This window comes from Eleutherodactylus coqui, chromosome 3 (genome assembly GCF_035609145.1).
Source record: "Eleutherodactylus coqui strain aEleCoq1 chromosome 3, aEleCoq1.hap1, whole genome shotgun sequence".
Lineage (NCBI taxonomy): Eukaryota > Metazoa > Chordata > Amphibia > Anura > Eleutherodactylidae > Eleutherodactylus > Eleutherodactylus coqui.
The window spans coordinates 251,939,779-251,956,625 of record NC_089839.1 but is presented as its reverse complement, the minus strand read 5'-3'; the positions used below and the strand labels follow the sequence as shown (position 1 = coordinate 251,956,625).

Here is a 16,847-nt window from a genome sequence, read left to right as displayed (position 1 = left end):
CGTTTTCCATAGTTCTGTCCCATTTAAGTGAAATTTTGAATGAGCGTTCTGTGTTGCCCATGGCGACCAATCACAGCTCAGCTTTCATTTCTTATACTGCTGAGGTAAAATAAAAGCTGTGCTGTGATTACTTGCTATGGGCAACACATATTTTCTTTTGGGCAGCTTTCATAAGCATGTGCTCCTTTGTATACTCCAGGACCGCTATTCATGAAATTGCACCCAGTATATTCTAAAACCATCGTGTTTTCGGAGAGTTGCACCTTGTGCCCGATTTTTAGTACTTGTCATACATTACATTTATAGGGGCACTGCAGGTAGTATAGGCTCAGTACAGCAGCCATTATTATGAGGAGATGTGCTTACCAACCCATACCCCCACCCCCATTATTTACTGCCCGGGTGGAGGATAATAGTAATGTCACAAGAGGTGTACCAACATGTCAGCGCCAAGGCCTCAAAGCACCAAGTGCGCCTGCGCAGCTTCGGAGCTCCGCTCTTCTGGACTATAACAGGCAGAGCAGCGGAGCGCCGAGTGATGAGGCTGTGCATCGGTCGCGGATGAATCGCCATGTTAGGCGCTCGTTGAGCTACAGACGTCCACAGGAGAAGCGGCGCCGGGAAGTCGGTAATTAGATCCGTGAGACAGTGCTGTGTTGTGGGGGCTGTTGATTGGGAGGTACGTGCAGTGCTGCCCCCTCCCGTCCAGTCATCGTGCTGCACCTGTGTCATTGCAGTGTGCAGGCCTGTGACCCTGCAGGTGACGTGCACACTGTAACGGAGCTGCAGCAGTGATTCTGGGGACACTTTGCAATATAAAACATTGGGTCTCCTTGGAATTTGGGGTTGTGAGACCCCGATAGCAGCGCTACGTCCCCCCAAAAACACACCTGCTGTATATAGCCGAGGGGGATGTCGGCCTATGGGGACGGAGAGCTCGCTCGATTCCTCTCTTTAAATGTGACCGTCTCGCAGCGATGACTGGCGATTTCCAACAACTTGTTATGTTTTTTTGCGTGTCTAGTAACCCGCCAGGTCGCTCTCCAGAGCCGCTCGGGCTGTTCGCACGCGGGAAGCGTTCCCACACCAGTACCCGACTAGTCCGAGACCGCCGGACGCGCACGGGGAAAGCAGCCGTTGGAGTGAGCTCACTGCTGTGACTTTTCTCTCGCACCGCTCGTCCGAGTTTGAAAAAATGGCTGTCTATTTCTATCTGGTTCCATGCGGCGTATTCGGGCGCGATATGCAGTGACTAGAGCCCGCTGATCTCACCGGTGCGTATTTTCCTGCGCATTTTGGTCGTGCAAAGAAAACACAGCGGGTTCGATTTTTCTTTCTTTTTTTTCTTTTTTTTTTTCCCTTTTGCACCACAAGAGTTCCCACAGAAGTCAATGGGGAGGCGCAAACGTGCGCAATATTCAAGTGGATGCGTGATTCTGCAGGAAAAGAGCTCCTTAGAGTAATCGGGCATTGCAATGAGCGGCGGGCGCAGCGGTGGGCAACTCGCAAAATATACGACGATGCGGCGCTTATGTGTGTGCAAATACACATGCGCTCGTGCAAAGCTGCCCGACTCAGATGAGAAGAGTAGGCGGAAAAACGGGGGGGGGGGGGGGACGATGGCCGGGGGTTATCTGGTGGGAGCTCCGCCTCTTCGCTATTTTCTTCTTTCAAATGCGCAGGAAAATGAAGCGTGCTGCGGATTTTTTTTGCGCACGCAAATCCAATTAAATCAGCCTTTCTGCTATGAACAAGCTGTTTTTGCGTGCGCCTCTGCGGATTTTACCGCAGTCTTTCTGCTGCCCGCAGGGTAAGTTCTTTTGCGCATGTGACACCGTGTGTATTGCGCGTGTATTTGCACATCTGCCGTTGACTTCTACGGGAGCCTTTGGTGTGCAGGTACACAGAAGAAGCAGGTCTGTCTTTTTTTTGCGTGGTCAAAACGCACTCGCAAAGTACGTGCGAACAAACCCACCAGAACCACCGCGTTCTATTTACTGCGTATGGCGAGCGCAAATCTGTTCGTGCGGAGCCGGCCGCAGCGACTATTTCGGATGACTATTAGATGGATAGTGACTACCCCATGGAGTCCTGCAGGCGTGCCGGATCGAACCCCTAACAAATGTTTGTTGTTTGGCTCCATCATGGGTGCTGAAAACCGGGAATGGGACGGGGAATGGGAGGCGGATTTGGTGTTGGTCTAATTTTGCGCTATTTTCTACCTCTTATTTTGCAGTACGCAGAAGCTGAATAACACCGTGCCAAGTGAGTCTCCTCAGCCCGGGACCATCCGCTGACTAGCGCACCATGCCTCCCAAGTTCAAGCGGCACCTCAATGATGAGGAGGTTACGGGGTCCGTTAAAAGTGAGAGAGTAAGTATATCCACGGACGGCGTAGCTATTGCGCACCCGGAGACTGTAGTGCTTCATTGCGACCCGGCCCGATATGGCGCTTGCCAACGTGTATTTTACCCACAGGTGTGTGGCGTATTTCCTGCAAAAACGCCTTCCATCACTTCTGTGAAATTGCGATCCTCTGGCGCTTGTTTCACGCACATCGGAGGATCGGAAAGTGTTTCCCGTTGTTTTTAATAGTTGCGATCACATGGCACGGCATGCGGCGGGTTTGACTGTTCCAGCGAAAAGATAGGCCCTGCATCGCTCATGTGTATGACTCCGTTTAAAAGAATGGCGTTCATATTCGCACTCGTGGACACGTAACCGAAGGCCGCTCTCGTACGCGCCGCCGTTTTAACGTGTTTTTCGAAAAGCTTTTTGAAACGTGTTCCACTGCGTTTTTTTTTTTAAACACACCCCTTCATGATAATGGGTGATGAGTTACGCCAAAATAGAGCAAACAGCGCCCGAAAATTGTGGTGTTAGAGACGCCACGTTCAAACGCTAGTCTGCGAAGCCCCATTGAAATCGAAGGATTGGTTCTACAGCGTGGCGTTTGAAATGGCGCGGTGAACGCTGTAAAAAGTGTTGTGTGTGAGAGTGGCCTAAATGGTGTAGGTCACTTCTGCGCAGTTTGCAGCGCTATTGGTATAAACTGTTCACGTTTTCTTTGACCGTTGGGGCTCATGTTCACGAGCGTGACTTCACCGCGGATCCCGAGCGCATAATATGTGGTGAATGAAGTCAACGAAAGTACACTGATTTCCATTCATATTAGCGTATACACATTTAGTGTGAAAAGCTCGCCGCACGCCCTATTTTACCGCGCATCAAGCGTGTAAGCACTATTATTCTCTCTGGGCAGTGTATTCACCGCGGTCTATGCGCAATACATTGCATATGGGCGACGTTGTGTACAAGACATGCATGACCACGTGAGAAACTCTGCAATAGCCGGCTCCCAACCGGATACCATGGCGCTAAAGCACTGCGTGCTCCACACAGCGGTTTACGCATACGCCTGTAGACATGAGTGGAGAGGGTTTGCGCCAATTTCTTTCATCTGCAATGTTTCCTAACCAATTTGTGAGCCGTTTAACAATCTGACATAGAAGAACGGTTAATGGTTGTGTTGATCTCGTCCGCCAGCAGCTCTGTGAACGCCGCGCCATAATGAGTAGCCGACAGCGGAACGAGCTTCTGTTATACTCAGTCTGGCTGGAAGTTGGTCACAATTTGTAAAGCCCGGACTTAAGATTTTACTTCTTGGTGAAACATTAAAATCCGTGCGTTCTGATGATGTCTTTTGCGGATGGCGGCGCCCGAGCAATCCATCTTACTCTGGAGAATCCAGAAATACGTAATTAAGGGATATGAAGCGTTCCGCTGACTGGCTCGGCGATGCAATGAGCAGACAGTTGCTCTAAGGAGAGAAGTGTCCTTTTAACGGGGTTTTCCGAGCAAATACTATTTATGCTCTCTTGTGTTGGCGCTCTAGTGTAGTTCTCTGCAGTTACCAATGCCGACCGCTACATTTGAGGTAACCGCTTCCTCTCCGTACCCCATGTGTTGTGTTGCGCTGACAGCAGATGTCTGATTGGCTGGGGTCCACTGCTTAATTTTTTTTAATGCCCACTTGCGTGCACTGATTCCACTGCTAAATCCCGCAGCGGGATCCAGCCGTGCCCGCAGACATGGACCGGAAGATACACATTCTTACCGGTCTAGATCCAGCGCGGGTCTCCTCTGTGCTGGACAGATCTTCTTTCTTCATCATGGCGGAAGTGTCCTGACGTGCCGGATGCATGTGCAGTGCATTTTTTTTTTTTTTTTTTTTTAATCTTTTGCTTTCCTGCGGATCCGCAGCACGTCCACGGTGTCATCTGTGCAGCGGATCAGACGGCTTCCATTGACTTCAATGAAAGCCGTCCCACTGGATCCGCAGAAAAATAGAGCATGCTGTGATTTCTTCCCATGCTTGCCGTCCACATGCCGGGAAAAAGTCACATCCGCATGCTCTAAATTGTTTTGCGGATGCTAATGCATCCCTAAGGGCGCCTAGAGCAGCGCATCTCCCACGTGAGAGACTCGCATGGATTCTAGAATTAGAATCCGCCGGTGGACATTGGGCCTAAACCAAAAAACAAGATTATGGGGTTTTGGTGACCTTTTGGTGTAGAAGGAACCCAAGCACCTCGTTATACATCGCCGCCTCAGGCATAACCTAGGGTTTCTTTCCTTCTTGTCCCTTGAATTTCCGTCATACCCTGCTCCCTCTTAGGCCTTGTGTTGGTGTAACAACGTATTCTCCTGTACAGCCTGCAATAGAGATTTTTGTACTAGGGAGGCTGCTGGTTAATGGAGTTGGGTACTGAAGTTCCCTATAGTTTCAGATTACTTTTCAGAATAAGCTTTCATGTGTGTACAGGAGCTATTATACTATTTCTGCCCATTATATGACTTGTATTCTGTATTTATCACCAGTTTGCCTGTCTCTAGTGTTCAGTTCTCTCAGAACTGGTGGGAGAAACTGCTGTTTTGCTGTGTTCTATACACTGTGCACAAATCTGTAAAACCCACACATGCATAACCTCATCATGTAGGACATTGTACAGCAGGACTGAGCAGTGGAGCTTGGATGAATGACAGTAAATCACTCACCTTTAGCTCTAACAGTATGTCTGTGTGTGAGTCTCTGCTTCACTGCTGCTCCTCCCCTCTGCTCTAATGGGGTTCAATGAGCGGGATGACTCGCCCTTCTTCTTTTCTTTATGTTCTCCATCCTGCCGACTCAAGTAAGAGCGAGAATCTGAACTGTTGTCATTCAGTGTAAAAGCATGCACCGACTGAATGACGAACCATAATTATACAATTAATTATAATTGACTCCTTCCTCAGTTTATGCATGGTTTAAAACTAAACAACGAATTGGCCCAAGTAAACAGGCAGTTGTCCATCTATGAATGACTGCCTGTTTACTGTGAACAGAGGCAGGCAGGCCAGAACAATCCTCCAACCCGATCCACCTCCATTCACTGAGCAATGTTCCTGCGTAAAAGTGCAGGAACGATCATCGCTGGGACAACCTGCTGCTTGACAAGCCGCCCAGTGTAAAAACACCTTTAAAGGGTATCCTCACCTGACAACAGGCAGTGGAAAGCAACTAAGAAGGAAGGCAGATGCCTAGCAGCCAGCACATTAGAGTGAATCGTAAATGGCCATTTTGCAAGTTATCACATTCGCTATGATATAAGCACAAATTCTCTTGACTTCCCCCCCCCCCCCCCCCCCCCTTTATGTAAATGGCTAATCGCACACCGGTTATAAGGGGAATGCCGCTAAGGCTAAAGTAAGCAATTCCAATGGCCATTAGAGTGCAGTGTGTTTTTTGACCCCGCGGCGTAACTACTTTTATAGTCTGGGAAGCTTGTGGAGTTGGGCTTTAATCTCCCCCCGTGAGAGGACAGTACCTCGTGTCTCAGACCGGCTCCCTGCCATTTAAAAGCTTAATGGGAATGAAATAACTTGTTTACCAGGGAAAATCTGCTTGTAAAAAGGTTATGATTTGTTTCCACGCAGAATGAAATGTTGTCCTGGAAGAAACAATGGCTTCTTGTCTTGCTTATGTTCAGGCAGGAGGTGGTGATTCCTGTTGGCCTCCCATAAAAAGGCCATCCAGTTCTGCATGCGGAGAACATCTCTGAAGCGTCGCAGGAATTCTTTCCCTATACTACAAAGACTTGGGCCAATATTTTTAGTATTCGTGAATTTGGCTCGGTGTCTTACCCACCTGAATTTCCTAGCGGCCACATTACTATTGAGACGTATTCAGGCTGGATATTGGCCGCTTCTGTATACTCCTTCCCAACACGTGGCCTTTTTTTTTTTAACTGTTAAAGGCCATCAACTGTAAATCTATGGCTTGTGCCGCCAGTGGTATATTTAGTGGTTTCTGCAACCGATTCTGCTTTATACCTGTCGGGTGCCAGCTGTGTCTGACAGCTGATGCCTGCAACTACTAGAGCTGCCGCCGATTTGCTGCAGTTCACTGTTCTGATGTCACGATCAAAGCTGACAGCACATCTAAGCAACCAGCCTGGAGGATGGGTCTTTGGCTTCTATCACTCCCCTTCGATGGGTTCACCTGGCAGCCCCGAGGCTAGAGAAAGCTTCCAGGTCTGCTGTGTACTGCAGTCTATTAAGCTGGGCCCAAGGCAGAGCTTTATAGATTAGAGTTAAAATCTAGTATACTGCGAAACTGATGTATTGCAGAATATTGTATAAACAATCAAACTATTGCAAGTTTAAGTCCCCTAGGGACCGAAAAAGAAAAAGATGAATAACCTTTTTTTTTTTTTTTTAAAGAAAAAAAAAATTTATACATTATATATTAAAAATTGAATAAAAGTTAAAAAAAACACTTCCAATTTCTCATGAAACAAAAAGGATTAAAATAAACATAATTGGTAAAGTCTTAATTATTGAAATTCAAGTTGTCCTACACAGTGAATGTCATAATTTAATATATATATATATATATATATATATATATATATATATATATATATATATATATATATATATATATATGGCAGAATTGCACACTTCTTTTGGTCACCCCCATCTCCTAAAAATAAAAAGAATGATCAAAAGATCATATGTACCCCAAAATGGTACCAATTAAAATTACAAGTTGTCCTGCAGAAAAACAACCCCTTACACAGCCACATCAATGGGAAAATGAGTTATGGGTCACTGAATACGGTGACAGAAGCAGAAGTAAAGATCTGTATTAATTTGGTATCGCCACATTTGTACTGACTCGCAGAATAAAGTTAGCATATATAATTTTTGCACATGAACATCCTGAAATGCAAATCCAAAAAAGCAATAGTGCAGTTTTTAGTTCACATAAAACTTCAGTTCTTCAATATTTTACATGGTAAATTACATAAAAATTAAAATGATTAAAAAAAACAAAAAACAAGCCCTCCTACAACCATGTCAATCGAAAAATGTTAGAGCTTCTGAAAAATGGGCATGAACAAGTGATAAAGAAAACTTGAGACATTTCAGTTTTTTTTTATCAGATTAACCGTATTTCTTGTGACACATTCATTTACCCTTATGTGACGAATGTATATTTCTATTACACAGAGGAATCTCCTGGAGGAAGACTCTGATGAGGAAGAAGATTTCTTCTTGTAAGTACTTGTCAGTTGGTTAGGCACATCGCAGTATGCCACGTGGATTCTGTGGCCATAGATGTTCATCCTACCCACATGCCACAAAGAATGCTACTTAGTAACTTGCATGTATTTCCATCAATTCCATTATTTATCTGCTACCCATAAATATGAATACAATAGTGGTGGGTGATCTACAGCTTCAGCACTATTGCTCTCTGCATCCTCTCTACCACCCTAGAGGATCGTCGATCAGTCCGATCCAATCGAAGAACTCCGATTGCTGTTGGAGTCCAAGCCACTGTTCTTCTGGTCCACCTCCTGTCCGTATTAAATGCCCAGCTAAGATCATCCCCAGAATGGGGATTCCTCAGTGGACTGGCTGACATAATAAACCAATGACCCATAGCTGACAATAATGGTTGTTACTGCGGCTCTGAGGACTCAAGCAGAAACAATGGAAGGGCAGGGTTGGGAAATGCGGACAATTATCTCTGCTGTCCCAGGTCAGTGCATAGTATGTGCATGATGCGGAAGGAGAGGCGGCGGCGGTGGACAGCGGACTAGAATACATTACATTAACCCTAAAGATGTCACACAATCAGTATCTTTCAGCTTATATTAACACCTCAGTGACCACCAATACCTCTTTTTACGGCAGTCACTAGTGGGCTTTAAACCTGGATACACCTCTTTTTAAGGCAATGGCTTGGCTCCCTACTTACAGCCAGATTCCTGCTGTATTTGCCAGATCCTGGCAGTTTAACTCCTTACATGCCACAATCAATAGCAACTGCAACAGCTGACAGGGGGCGAGGACTCCTCTTGTCACGTTTTGGCGTGCCGCAGTGCGATCACAGGATACCAATCGGTTCCCATGGCAGCCAGAGGTCTGACAAACTCCTCTGTGTCTGGCATGTAACTCAGCCTATTGGACCCTGCCTCTGGCAGAGTCTACTAGGCTGATGTCATAGGCATTATAGAATGCACTACATAAGTAATGCACTGTACTATCATAGCGATCAAATGATCACACCTTCAGGTTCTGTAGAGGGGCAAAACAATAAAGATTAATCTATAGAAAAAAATACACATTTTCCACACAAACCCTTTTCAAATTTAATAAAATGCGAAAAAAAATTTCAAAGGGCAGCACATAATAGGTATTACTGCGTTCATAGCGACCCAAGCAATGAAAGTATTTTGGTATTTCTCTTGCTGAACACCATAAACCATAATTTTAAAAAGTAATAAAAAAAAAACTGCAATAAAAAGCAATCCAAAAGTCACATGCAGTACAAGCTGCAACCTATAAAAACTACAACTCTTCTGCAGAAAAAACAAGACCTCCCAGAGTTCCGTTGCTGGAAAAATAAAAATGGTATGGGTCTTGCGATGCAGATTCAATTGTTTTACTTTTAACCCTTTGCAATCCACTGTCTGACGTCTTCCTAAATTCCGATTGAAGCTTGTACAGCTTCAATTGGCAGAAGACCTATGACAGGGTATTCTTACTGTCTATTGCCAGCCACTCCGCTGTTGGAGCCTCTCTGGCACGCACACACTGGCTTTAGCCAGCAGATGGCACTGTTGTATAACAGCAAAAAGAGAAAGCCTTTTAGGAAACCCTGAATACAAAATTGGATTAGAATTTGTTAAAAGTACCTTTTTGTTTTTTTGTGCTAAAGAAGTAGGAAATAAGAAAGTAACCAATCCATTATATTTTTTCGAAATGGCTGGCAATAAAATCTACAACTCGTTCCAAAAGTAAACAAAAAACTATAAAAAAAAAAAAGGGGGAAAGCCACTTTGTATATTTGTTGGTGGTAAATTACAAAGTTTCTGGCCATCTGTTGTGGGTTTCTATTCCCATATTAGCCAATGGTGACCAATGTCGGCATCTGTTTAACTTCCGCTCAGCTACTTTACTGGGCAGTCATCTGTGGTGAGTGTGTTCATCCCACGCTCATTCCAGTATGTTGCCATGTTACAAATGAAGTAACTCTTATATAAAAATATTAGCCTTGCTCTAGTTAAGCTTCGTAGCCAAGTTAACTTTCCAGTTATTCTTGGAGTCAGATACTTCTCTGGACTCTTACAGTGTATCACTTTCTCCTAAATTCCGCAAGAAAATGTAGTTCTGCCATATTAAGTGTCCCATATATTCTCCCTGATTGTAAGAAAATAAACTCTTAAATGAGCAGAATTATATCTTAATAGAATACCGATAATGATGTAACAAGCCTAGTAATAAAGTTAAACCCTTAAAGGGGTTTTCCACCTCTTAAAAATTGATCACTTATCCTCTGGATGGGGGTCTACAAGCCAGGCTGCTGTCAATGTACAGAGCAGGAAGCAGATAGGTCTGTACTTCGTGCAGTGCCTGGAATGGTATTGCAGTTGCAGCTCTCATTTGCTTCAATAGGAGCTGTGCCTGCAATACCATGCCAGGCCACTGTGCAGTGTACAGAGCTATTTGCTTCCTGCATCATATACAGTGATGGTGGCCAATGAACACTGATTGGCTGGGGTCGCAGGCAGAAGACCCCTGTCAATCAGCTACTGATTACCTATCCTGCGTAAAGGTCTGCAATTCTTAAGAGCTGGAAAACCTATTTAATGCCTAATGGACTGCCAGTACAACTTTTTACAGCCATCACTAATGCGCTTTAAACCTGCACACATGCTCTTTCATAATGCTGCATGAGTGTGCTGCACTGGGAAGAGCTGGAACTCGGCTGTCTTCTGACAGCTTGTCTCCTGCTCTAACAGCTGGTTCCAGTCATTGAACCCCTTACATGCTGCAGTAAATAGCAGTTGTGGCATGTAAGACGCTCCCCCTGTCACCCATCAGCGGCCTGTGATGCAATCTTGAGGTGCTAATGGGTTCCCATGGCAGCCAGAGCCTGACAGAGACTGCTGTCATAGGTATAGTACACTGCACTACTTAAGTAATTCAGTATACTTTGCTAGTAATTCAGCGATCAAGTCATGAAATTTTTTTTGAAGGACTGAAATATGGTGTTTAAAAAAATGCGTATTTTACTTTGATAAAACCCTATTTAAATGGTAAACATGCCAAACAAAACTTACAAAATGCATTGAGTAGCTGTCGCCACGTCTGCAATGACCTGAACAATGAAATTATTTATCCCACACAGTGAACGATGTACAAAAAAATGCCAGAAAAAAGCATACAAAACAATACTGCAGCCTCTTTCTATCGTTCTTCCTGCTCTCAAAGGGGGAAAAAAGTATCAGCCAAATAAGCTATATCCAAGGTGTATGTCTTGGCGGTATGATTGATATGTAATGTTGGCTCTTATTTCTTGTATCTATCTTCTCTCTCTTTGTACTGTGGATGCTGAGGTATGACGTCAAACAATCTGATACTGACACTGAATGTTCTGTCTTGCCAGGAGGGGACCTTCTGCACCCAAGTTTGGACCAAGGAATGACAAGATCAGACAGTAAGTCTGTGGGTGACAGCTGGGGAAGTGAGCGGCAGCGTCCCCCCTGCTGCTCGGGTCTATTTATAATGTATCTAACCTCAGTTTGTATATTCCTCTGCCTCCGGTTGTAATGTAGTGAGGAAGCCTTGCAAAGGGGGCTTACAGAATAATTCTAGACAAACATGCAGAAGAGCGTACATAAAAGATGGAATCCTTAATAGAGAAATGAGGGAGGGGGGGGGGGGATTATTTTGTGTGCGCTTATGTAGTATGATTCTTTTTTTTTCTCTTCTTTCCTTTGGCTTTAAAAACAAAGTATCTATTTGTCTTAGGGCACATGCCCACGGCCGTGACGGGCTCCATAAGCGTAATACCGCAGCAGAGTCCGTCACAGCGCCCTCCCTCCTCATCCCACCCTCCCAAAGACCCCATACTCACCTCTGGATCAGCGGTGGAGCTTCCGCATGACGCGGAAGTCACGCTATACTTCCACTGTGCTACAGCAGAAGTATAGCATGATGGGCTGCTTCCATTGACTACAATGGAAGCCGTCCGCGCGTATTCCCGTGGCAAATAGGACATGCTGCGGGCTATTTCACCCTGCGGAATTCCGCAATGGAATTTCACAGCGTGAACATTGAACTATTAGGTTCAATAGAACCTAATGGCTGCGGTGGAAATCTGGCCGTGGGCATTAGCCCTTAAAGGGAGCCTGTCACCTGCTTAAAGCGCCATAAATACAAGCCGGGTGATGATTTTTTTTTTTATTTTTTTATTTATTTATTTTTTTTTTTTAAATCGACTACTGCCTGGATCCTGTGGTGCCCACCAAAGTGTGCGCTGCGCACGAAAATCTGACTCTTTTTTCAGATTGCCATGCAAACGCTTTATCATACAAGTCTATGCGAAAGAGCCCCACGGGTTTAGATGTTCAGTAGAGAGAACTTTTAAGCAGCGATCTCATTACCATCACAGGCAGGATTATAAGTAGAGGTAACCCCTCTATATAGATAACACAGGATCCACCCTACACAATAGGTGATGGTCATAGGTCACCTCCTCCCCCTCCCTGCTCGATGACCTCTGCACACGTCACAGCACATGCCTAAAGCACTCTCCCATAGAGGTCAGAGGTCAACGGATCAGCTCCTGTTCATTGTGTGAATGACTCATGAGGTTGTTGTAAAGTAGGTCTCTAAATGCTGTTATCTGCAGTCTAAGCAAGTTGGCTGCCTCTATACGAATGTGCAGAAAATAGAAGAAATCTACAATCGGAAAATAAAAATAGTAAAACCTATATTCCTTTTTTTTTTTTTAATTCCTGGGCAATAGACATGAGAAGACTGATTGACTTCTATGAGAGAGAGTTGAGGGCATGCTTGGTAGCTTCTGCAGGGAAGAGGAGGAGGTGAACTGTGATGATAGAGCACTGCCAAGACTAGTGAGGCTCTGTGAAAGGAAAGTGGATTACACCTTCTGTTCAGCTGAAAGAACAGGAGTGAAGGAGATCTCAGCATTTTCATGCACTGTATGTAAATCGGCTGCAGTCCATCTGATGGGTGGTCTTCAACTCCGTGTCCGTTTAGTAATCCACAGCCTCTTCCCTTGACAAATGATTGACGTTTACAGCCGCCTTGAGCTTGTAGACATGTAGGGGACAGGCGGACACAGCCTGGATCTCTAGGAGTTACAAGACTGCTGCATTGATGGATAGCAGCCAACTTGCATACCGTGTATGATAATGCTGCGATCACCTTCATTTGTGCACATTCAGCTAAACGTGAGGTATGATCCACCCCTCTTCATAGGGTCTCCTTAGTTTTGGCAGCACTCTATCTTCCATATTTTGCTGACAGGCTTCCTTTTAAGCATAGTGGTCAGAGTGAAAAATGTAAGATACTAGAGTTTAAAAAAAAAATAAAAATTATTTCTCACTGCGGGGGGAGCACAGGTTCCTTGTTCTCAGGATCAGTGGGATGTCAGAGGTAAGACCCCCTTCCCCTCTCACCTCAACCCCACAATCTGCAAGTTATCTCCTGTCTTTTGGATAGGAGCTAACGTGTAATTCTGGCTCATCCCCTTTTAAACACCCAATTATAGGCAATAGCTGCTTGTATGGGACAATTCACTGTACACCACTGCACAGCTAACATTGACCCTTTACGAGGGCATATCCAATTGGCTAGCAGACCTTGATAGTATCATTGATCTGTATACCCCAGGTTATCTGGCTGACCTCTACTTCTCAATGAGTTACGTCAAGTTTTGAGCGTTGGTGAATAAAGCCGACGTCTGCTAGGAATGGGACTCCTCCAAACATGCCGGAGGGATAATCTAACAAAATCCTGTGTGTCTCCAAGCTGGATTGGTAAAGTGTTGAGACTGGGATATTCTGCAGGCTACTTTTAAAAGTTTATTAACTTAACTAAATGTACTTGGTAATTCTAGACTGACCTTTCCCCTGTCCGTACTTTATATGGTTTTAACATCACAAATAAAGGAAAAATCAGAATAACAAACATTCCCATACTCTGTAATCTCTATCTCTGGGTAGTTCAAGAATTCAGTTAGCAGGAGAATCCGTCATTCTGGAGTCGAGAGCAACTTCAGATGACATGCACCCTTAGGGCTAATCGGCAAGATGTAAACCGCATCTGCAGCAAGCAGTGGTCTACAAGACACAAGTAAATGCAGTATGATTGTCCGTTGTCCTGGCAGAGAAGATGCCATGCTCTACTTTCAGCGTTTTATAGTCAGTGTTTGCATAACATATTAGGGAACTATACTGCAAAGACGTTTACAACTGGCAGACTGTATTTAAAGGGCTTTTCCAGTGGAAATAATATTGATGATCTATTCTCAGGATAGGTCATCAATAGTTGATCAGCTTTGGGTCTATCGCTTGGGACCCTGACCGATCAGCTGAGTGGTCAGTTCGCTACACACGGGTCAGAGTGGAAGCTGCTGCTCCTACCCCTATATGGTGGCTGCCACTTGTAACTGCAGGTATGGCTCCCATTGATTGCAGTTATAAGCATCAGCCACAACACATGGGTCAGAGCAGCAGCTTCCACTCCAACCGCTGTGTGTAGAGGCGCTGACAGCAGACACCCACTCAGCGATTGGCCGAGGCCTCAAGTGATGGCGGAACTTGGCCAATCGACTATTGGCGACCTATCTTTTTAAAGGAGTTTTCTCAAGAAGACACATTGAAGTCCTCATAAGCCAGAGCAGTCAGCTGGTCACAGAGAGCTGTGGCGGACTCGGTCCTACAGGCACCAGGCTCTCATTTAAAAGGCCAGAGTATAATACTAAAATTCCTCTGGAGCCACTGTTTCAGGAAAATTGTATGGCTGCCGGCAGTACCTGAAGCAGGACTTATCAAGGTCCGACAATCTACTGACTAGCTTCATTTTAAAAAGAGCTGGTCATCGAGAAGCAATCTTATTGATTACAACTAACCTTTTGATTTAAAATTGTCATTTTTATATAAATCTGTGCAATTACTTGAATGACTTCCTAAATACATTGCATTACATCTTGTTAGATCTCAGAGCTGCACTCACAGTTCTGCTGCAAACGCTCCCTAACCGCCTGGCTGAGGTTCTATACTGCAGTGGGACAGAGGGATTCCATAGATTTATTTTTTTTAGGATGTAAATCAGTAGAGAAGGCTCTGTGCAGACATTTAGCCAGCAAGAAATGCTGAGAGATTTCAGCTCTGAGGTCTGCCGAATATGAATGCAGCCAGAGGTTGCATTTTAGAATCCTTACTAGATAAGTGATGCGTTCTATGTAATGTATTTTTGTTCCATGTGTTTTGTTTTTTTTAATGTAGAAGAATTTAGGTATGTAAGCTATACAATGGTCAGAGCAGCCTGGCTGCCAGCGTCTCTGCTCCATCTGTGACCACTGTGAGTACAGGTGCCAGCTAGTCTCTGCTTGGATCTGGTAGCATTATCAGAACTAGTATTATGATTGTTTGGATGGCTGAATGGACCCAGCAAAAACATGGACAGATGACAAAGTTCAAGATGGCTTCCACTATAAAGGACTTTAGTAAAATGCAGCTAGTCGTTGTGACCCATTAAGTGGAGTCTTCCTCGGGATGCCGGCCATTCTTATAATTGTGCTGCTGCCTTCCAACAAAAGGTCTGCATTTTCTCATAAGCTCACAGCAATAAAATAATTTCCTTACATAAAATTCCAAAAAAAATGTCCCTGACCGAATTTCAGCCCTGGAGGGTAATAATCTGCTGCGTGTACATATCATGTGTTTCCTGTATGGGTAACGCCTTAATGTTACCAGAAGACCTTTCTGTTTTCTTTTGTTTTTGCTTTTTTATTGTATCGCGTTAGAATGAAAAATAGTTTGTTTTTCGTAGTTTTAAAAGTTATTGGTTTTAGTTGGAATTTCTATGAATTATTTTTACGATTCTGGGATACACAAGGCCGTCATATAAACTACACTCATGTATTCTGACCATAAACTTGTACCATGACATTTTAGTACTGAGGTTCCCAAACAGTTTTCCCAGGCCAAACCTCAAATAATAATAAAACAAAACACGGGTTATTTGTATAGCGTCAACTTATTCCGCAGCACTTTCAGATAATTTACTTATTACCCCTCAGCAAGATGGGTACTCATTTTACTGACGTTGGAAGGTTGAGTCAACCTTGAGCCGGTTACCTGAACCACGCAGGGATTCAACCTGCAACCTTCAGGTCGTGAGCGAGAGATTAGGGCTGCCTTAGAACTCGTAGATTTGTTGTATACCTGGGCGCAACATCACAGAAGAAATGCTGTTTACAGTGGTGTGAGTAGAGGTACAAACCACATGGTTGTCTTCCAAAGTAGTGGCCAAACTTGGTACTGGGAGGTAACTGGGTTGGTGGACCGTGCAGTTGTCCTTTTACAGGCCAGCACTTTCCTAGTCATGCAGATGTAAGTTGTCTGACTTCCTTCCCTTATCAGTTTCTGTAAAACTTTAACATGTTACTGCTGTGAGCGAAGGAATGTAAATTAGAATGGTTTTCTTCTCATTGTTCACTGCAAGGATTCCGCATCGACTAAAGTTTATTCTGTAATGCTGGGAAGAGAAAAGCTATTCTGTCACCAAAGCCTCTGTAACAAGATTCCACGTGTGTCATTTGGACGACGCAAGCGGAATGCAAATAAAACCTGCTCCATAATGAGTCAAAGCAGGATGTTATTTCCAGTTAGAGCTGTGAATAATTCCTTATTCCAAAACATCTGTGACACCCTGAACCCTCGCAGCTCCCCCCCCCCCCGGCGCTGCTGGGGAGCAGAGGAGAGGACTGACAGATAGGCTCACCATGGAGAATCGCAGCATGCCGAGATTTGAGTTCCGCAAGTGGAGAATTGCTATGATTCCCCAATCGTGGATAGGTGGCTGCGCAACGCTATGGAAAGCGTGCACTGCATTACTCCCCAGATTATCGCAACGAGTAACGCAAGCACTATCGTCCGTGGACAGGAGCACGGCTGCCTGTCAACAAGCGATGATCCACCTGCGATAAATCGCTGGCAGGTCAGCGCCGGCGTCCAGGAGCGGAGAATCATAGCGATTCTCTACTCGCGCCGAACCTATGTATGCCCAGTGATGTATGGTATAGAATATATACAAATGTGCGCAACCTTTTGGCTATTCTTGAATTATGTTAACCCCTTAAAGACGGACAATACGCCTTTTTACTCTAACCTCACCAATTGGCTTTAAGCCTGCACATGCATCTTTCTAAGGCAGTGGCTTGGCTAACTACTGACAGCCAGGCTCCTGCTCTAACC

At 44.8% G+C, this 16,847-nt stretch overlaps 1 protein-coding gene across 1 annotated transcript in view; it reads left to right on the top strand.

Annotated features, from left to right (window-relative positions):
* Positions 1 to 503: 503 nt before the first annotated feature.
* The window catches only part of VAMP4 (vesicle associated membrane protein 4), a 28,015-nt gene continuing 11,671 nt past the window's right edge, over positions 504 to 16,847 (top strand). Inside the window, exons 1-4 of the mRNA XM_066597296.1 lie at positions 504 to 628; positions 2,237 to 2,373; positions 7,555 to 7,601; positions 11,003 to 11,053. Of these exons, the coding sequence (XP_066453393.1) occupies positions 2,308 to 2,373; positions 7,555 to 7,601; positions 11,003 to 11,053 (164 nt within the window). The 5' untranslated portion in view covers positions 504 to 628; positions 2,237 to 2,307. The remainder of the gene's footprint in view (positions 629 to 2,236; positions 2,374 to 7,554; positions 7,602 to 11,002; positions 11,054 to 16,847) is intronic.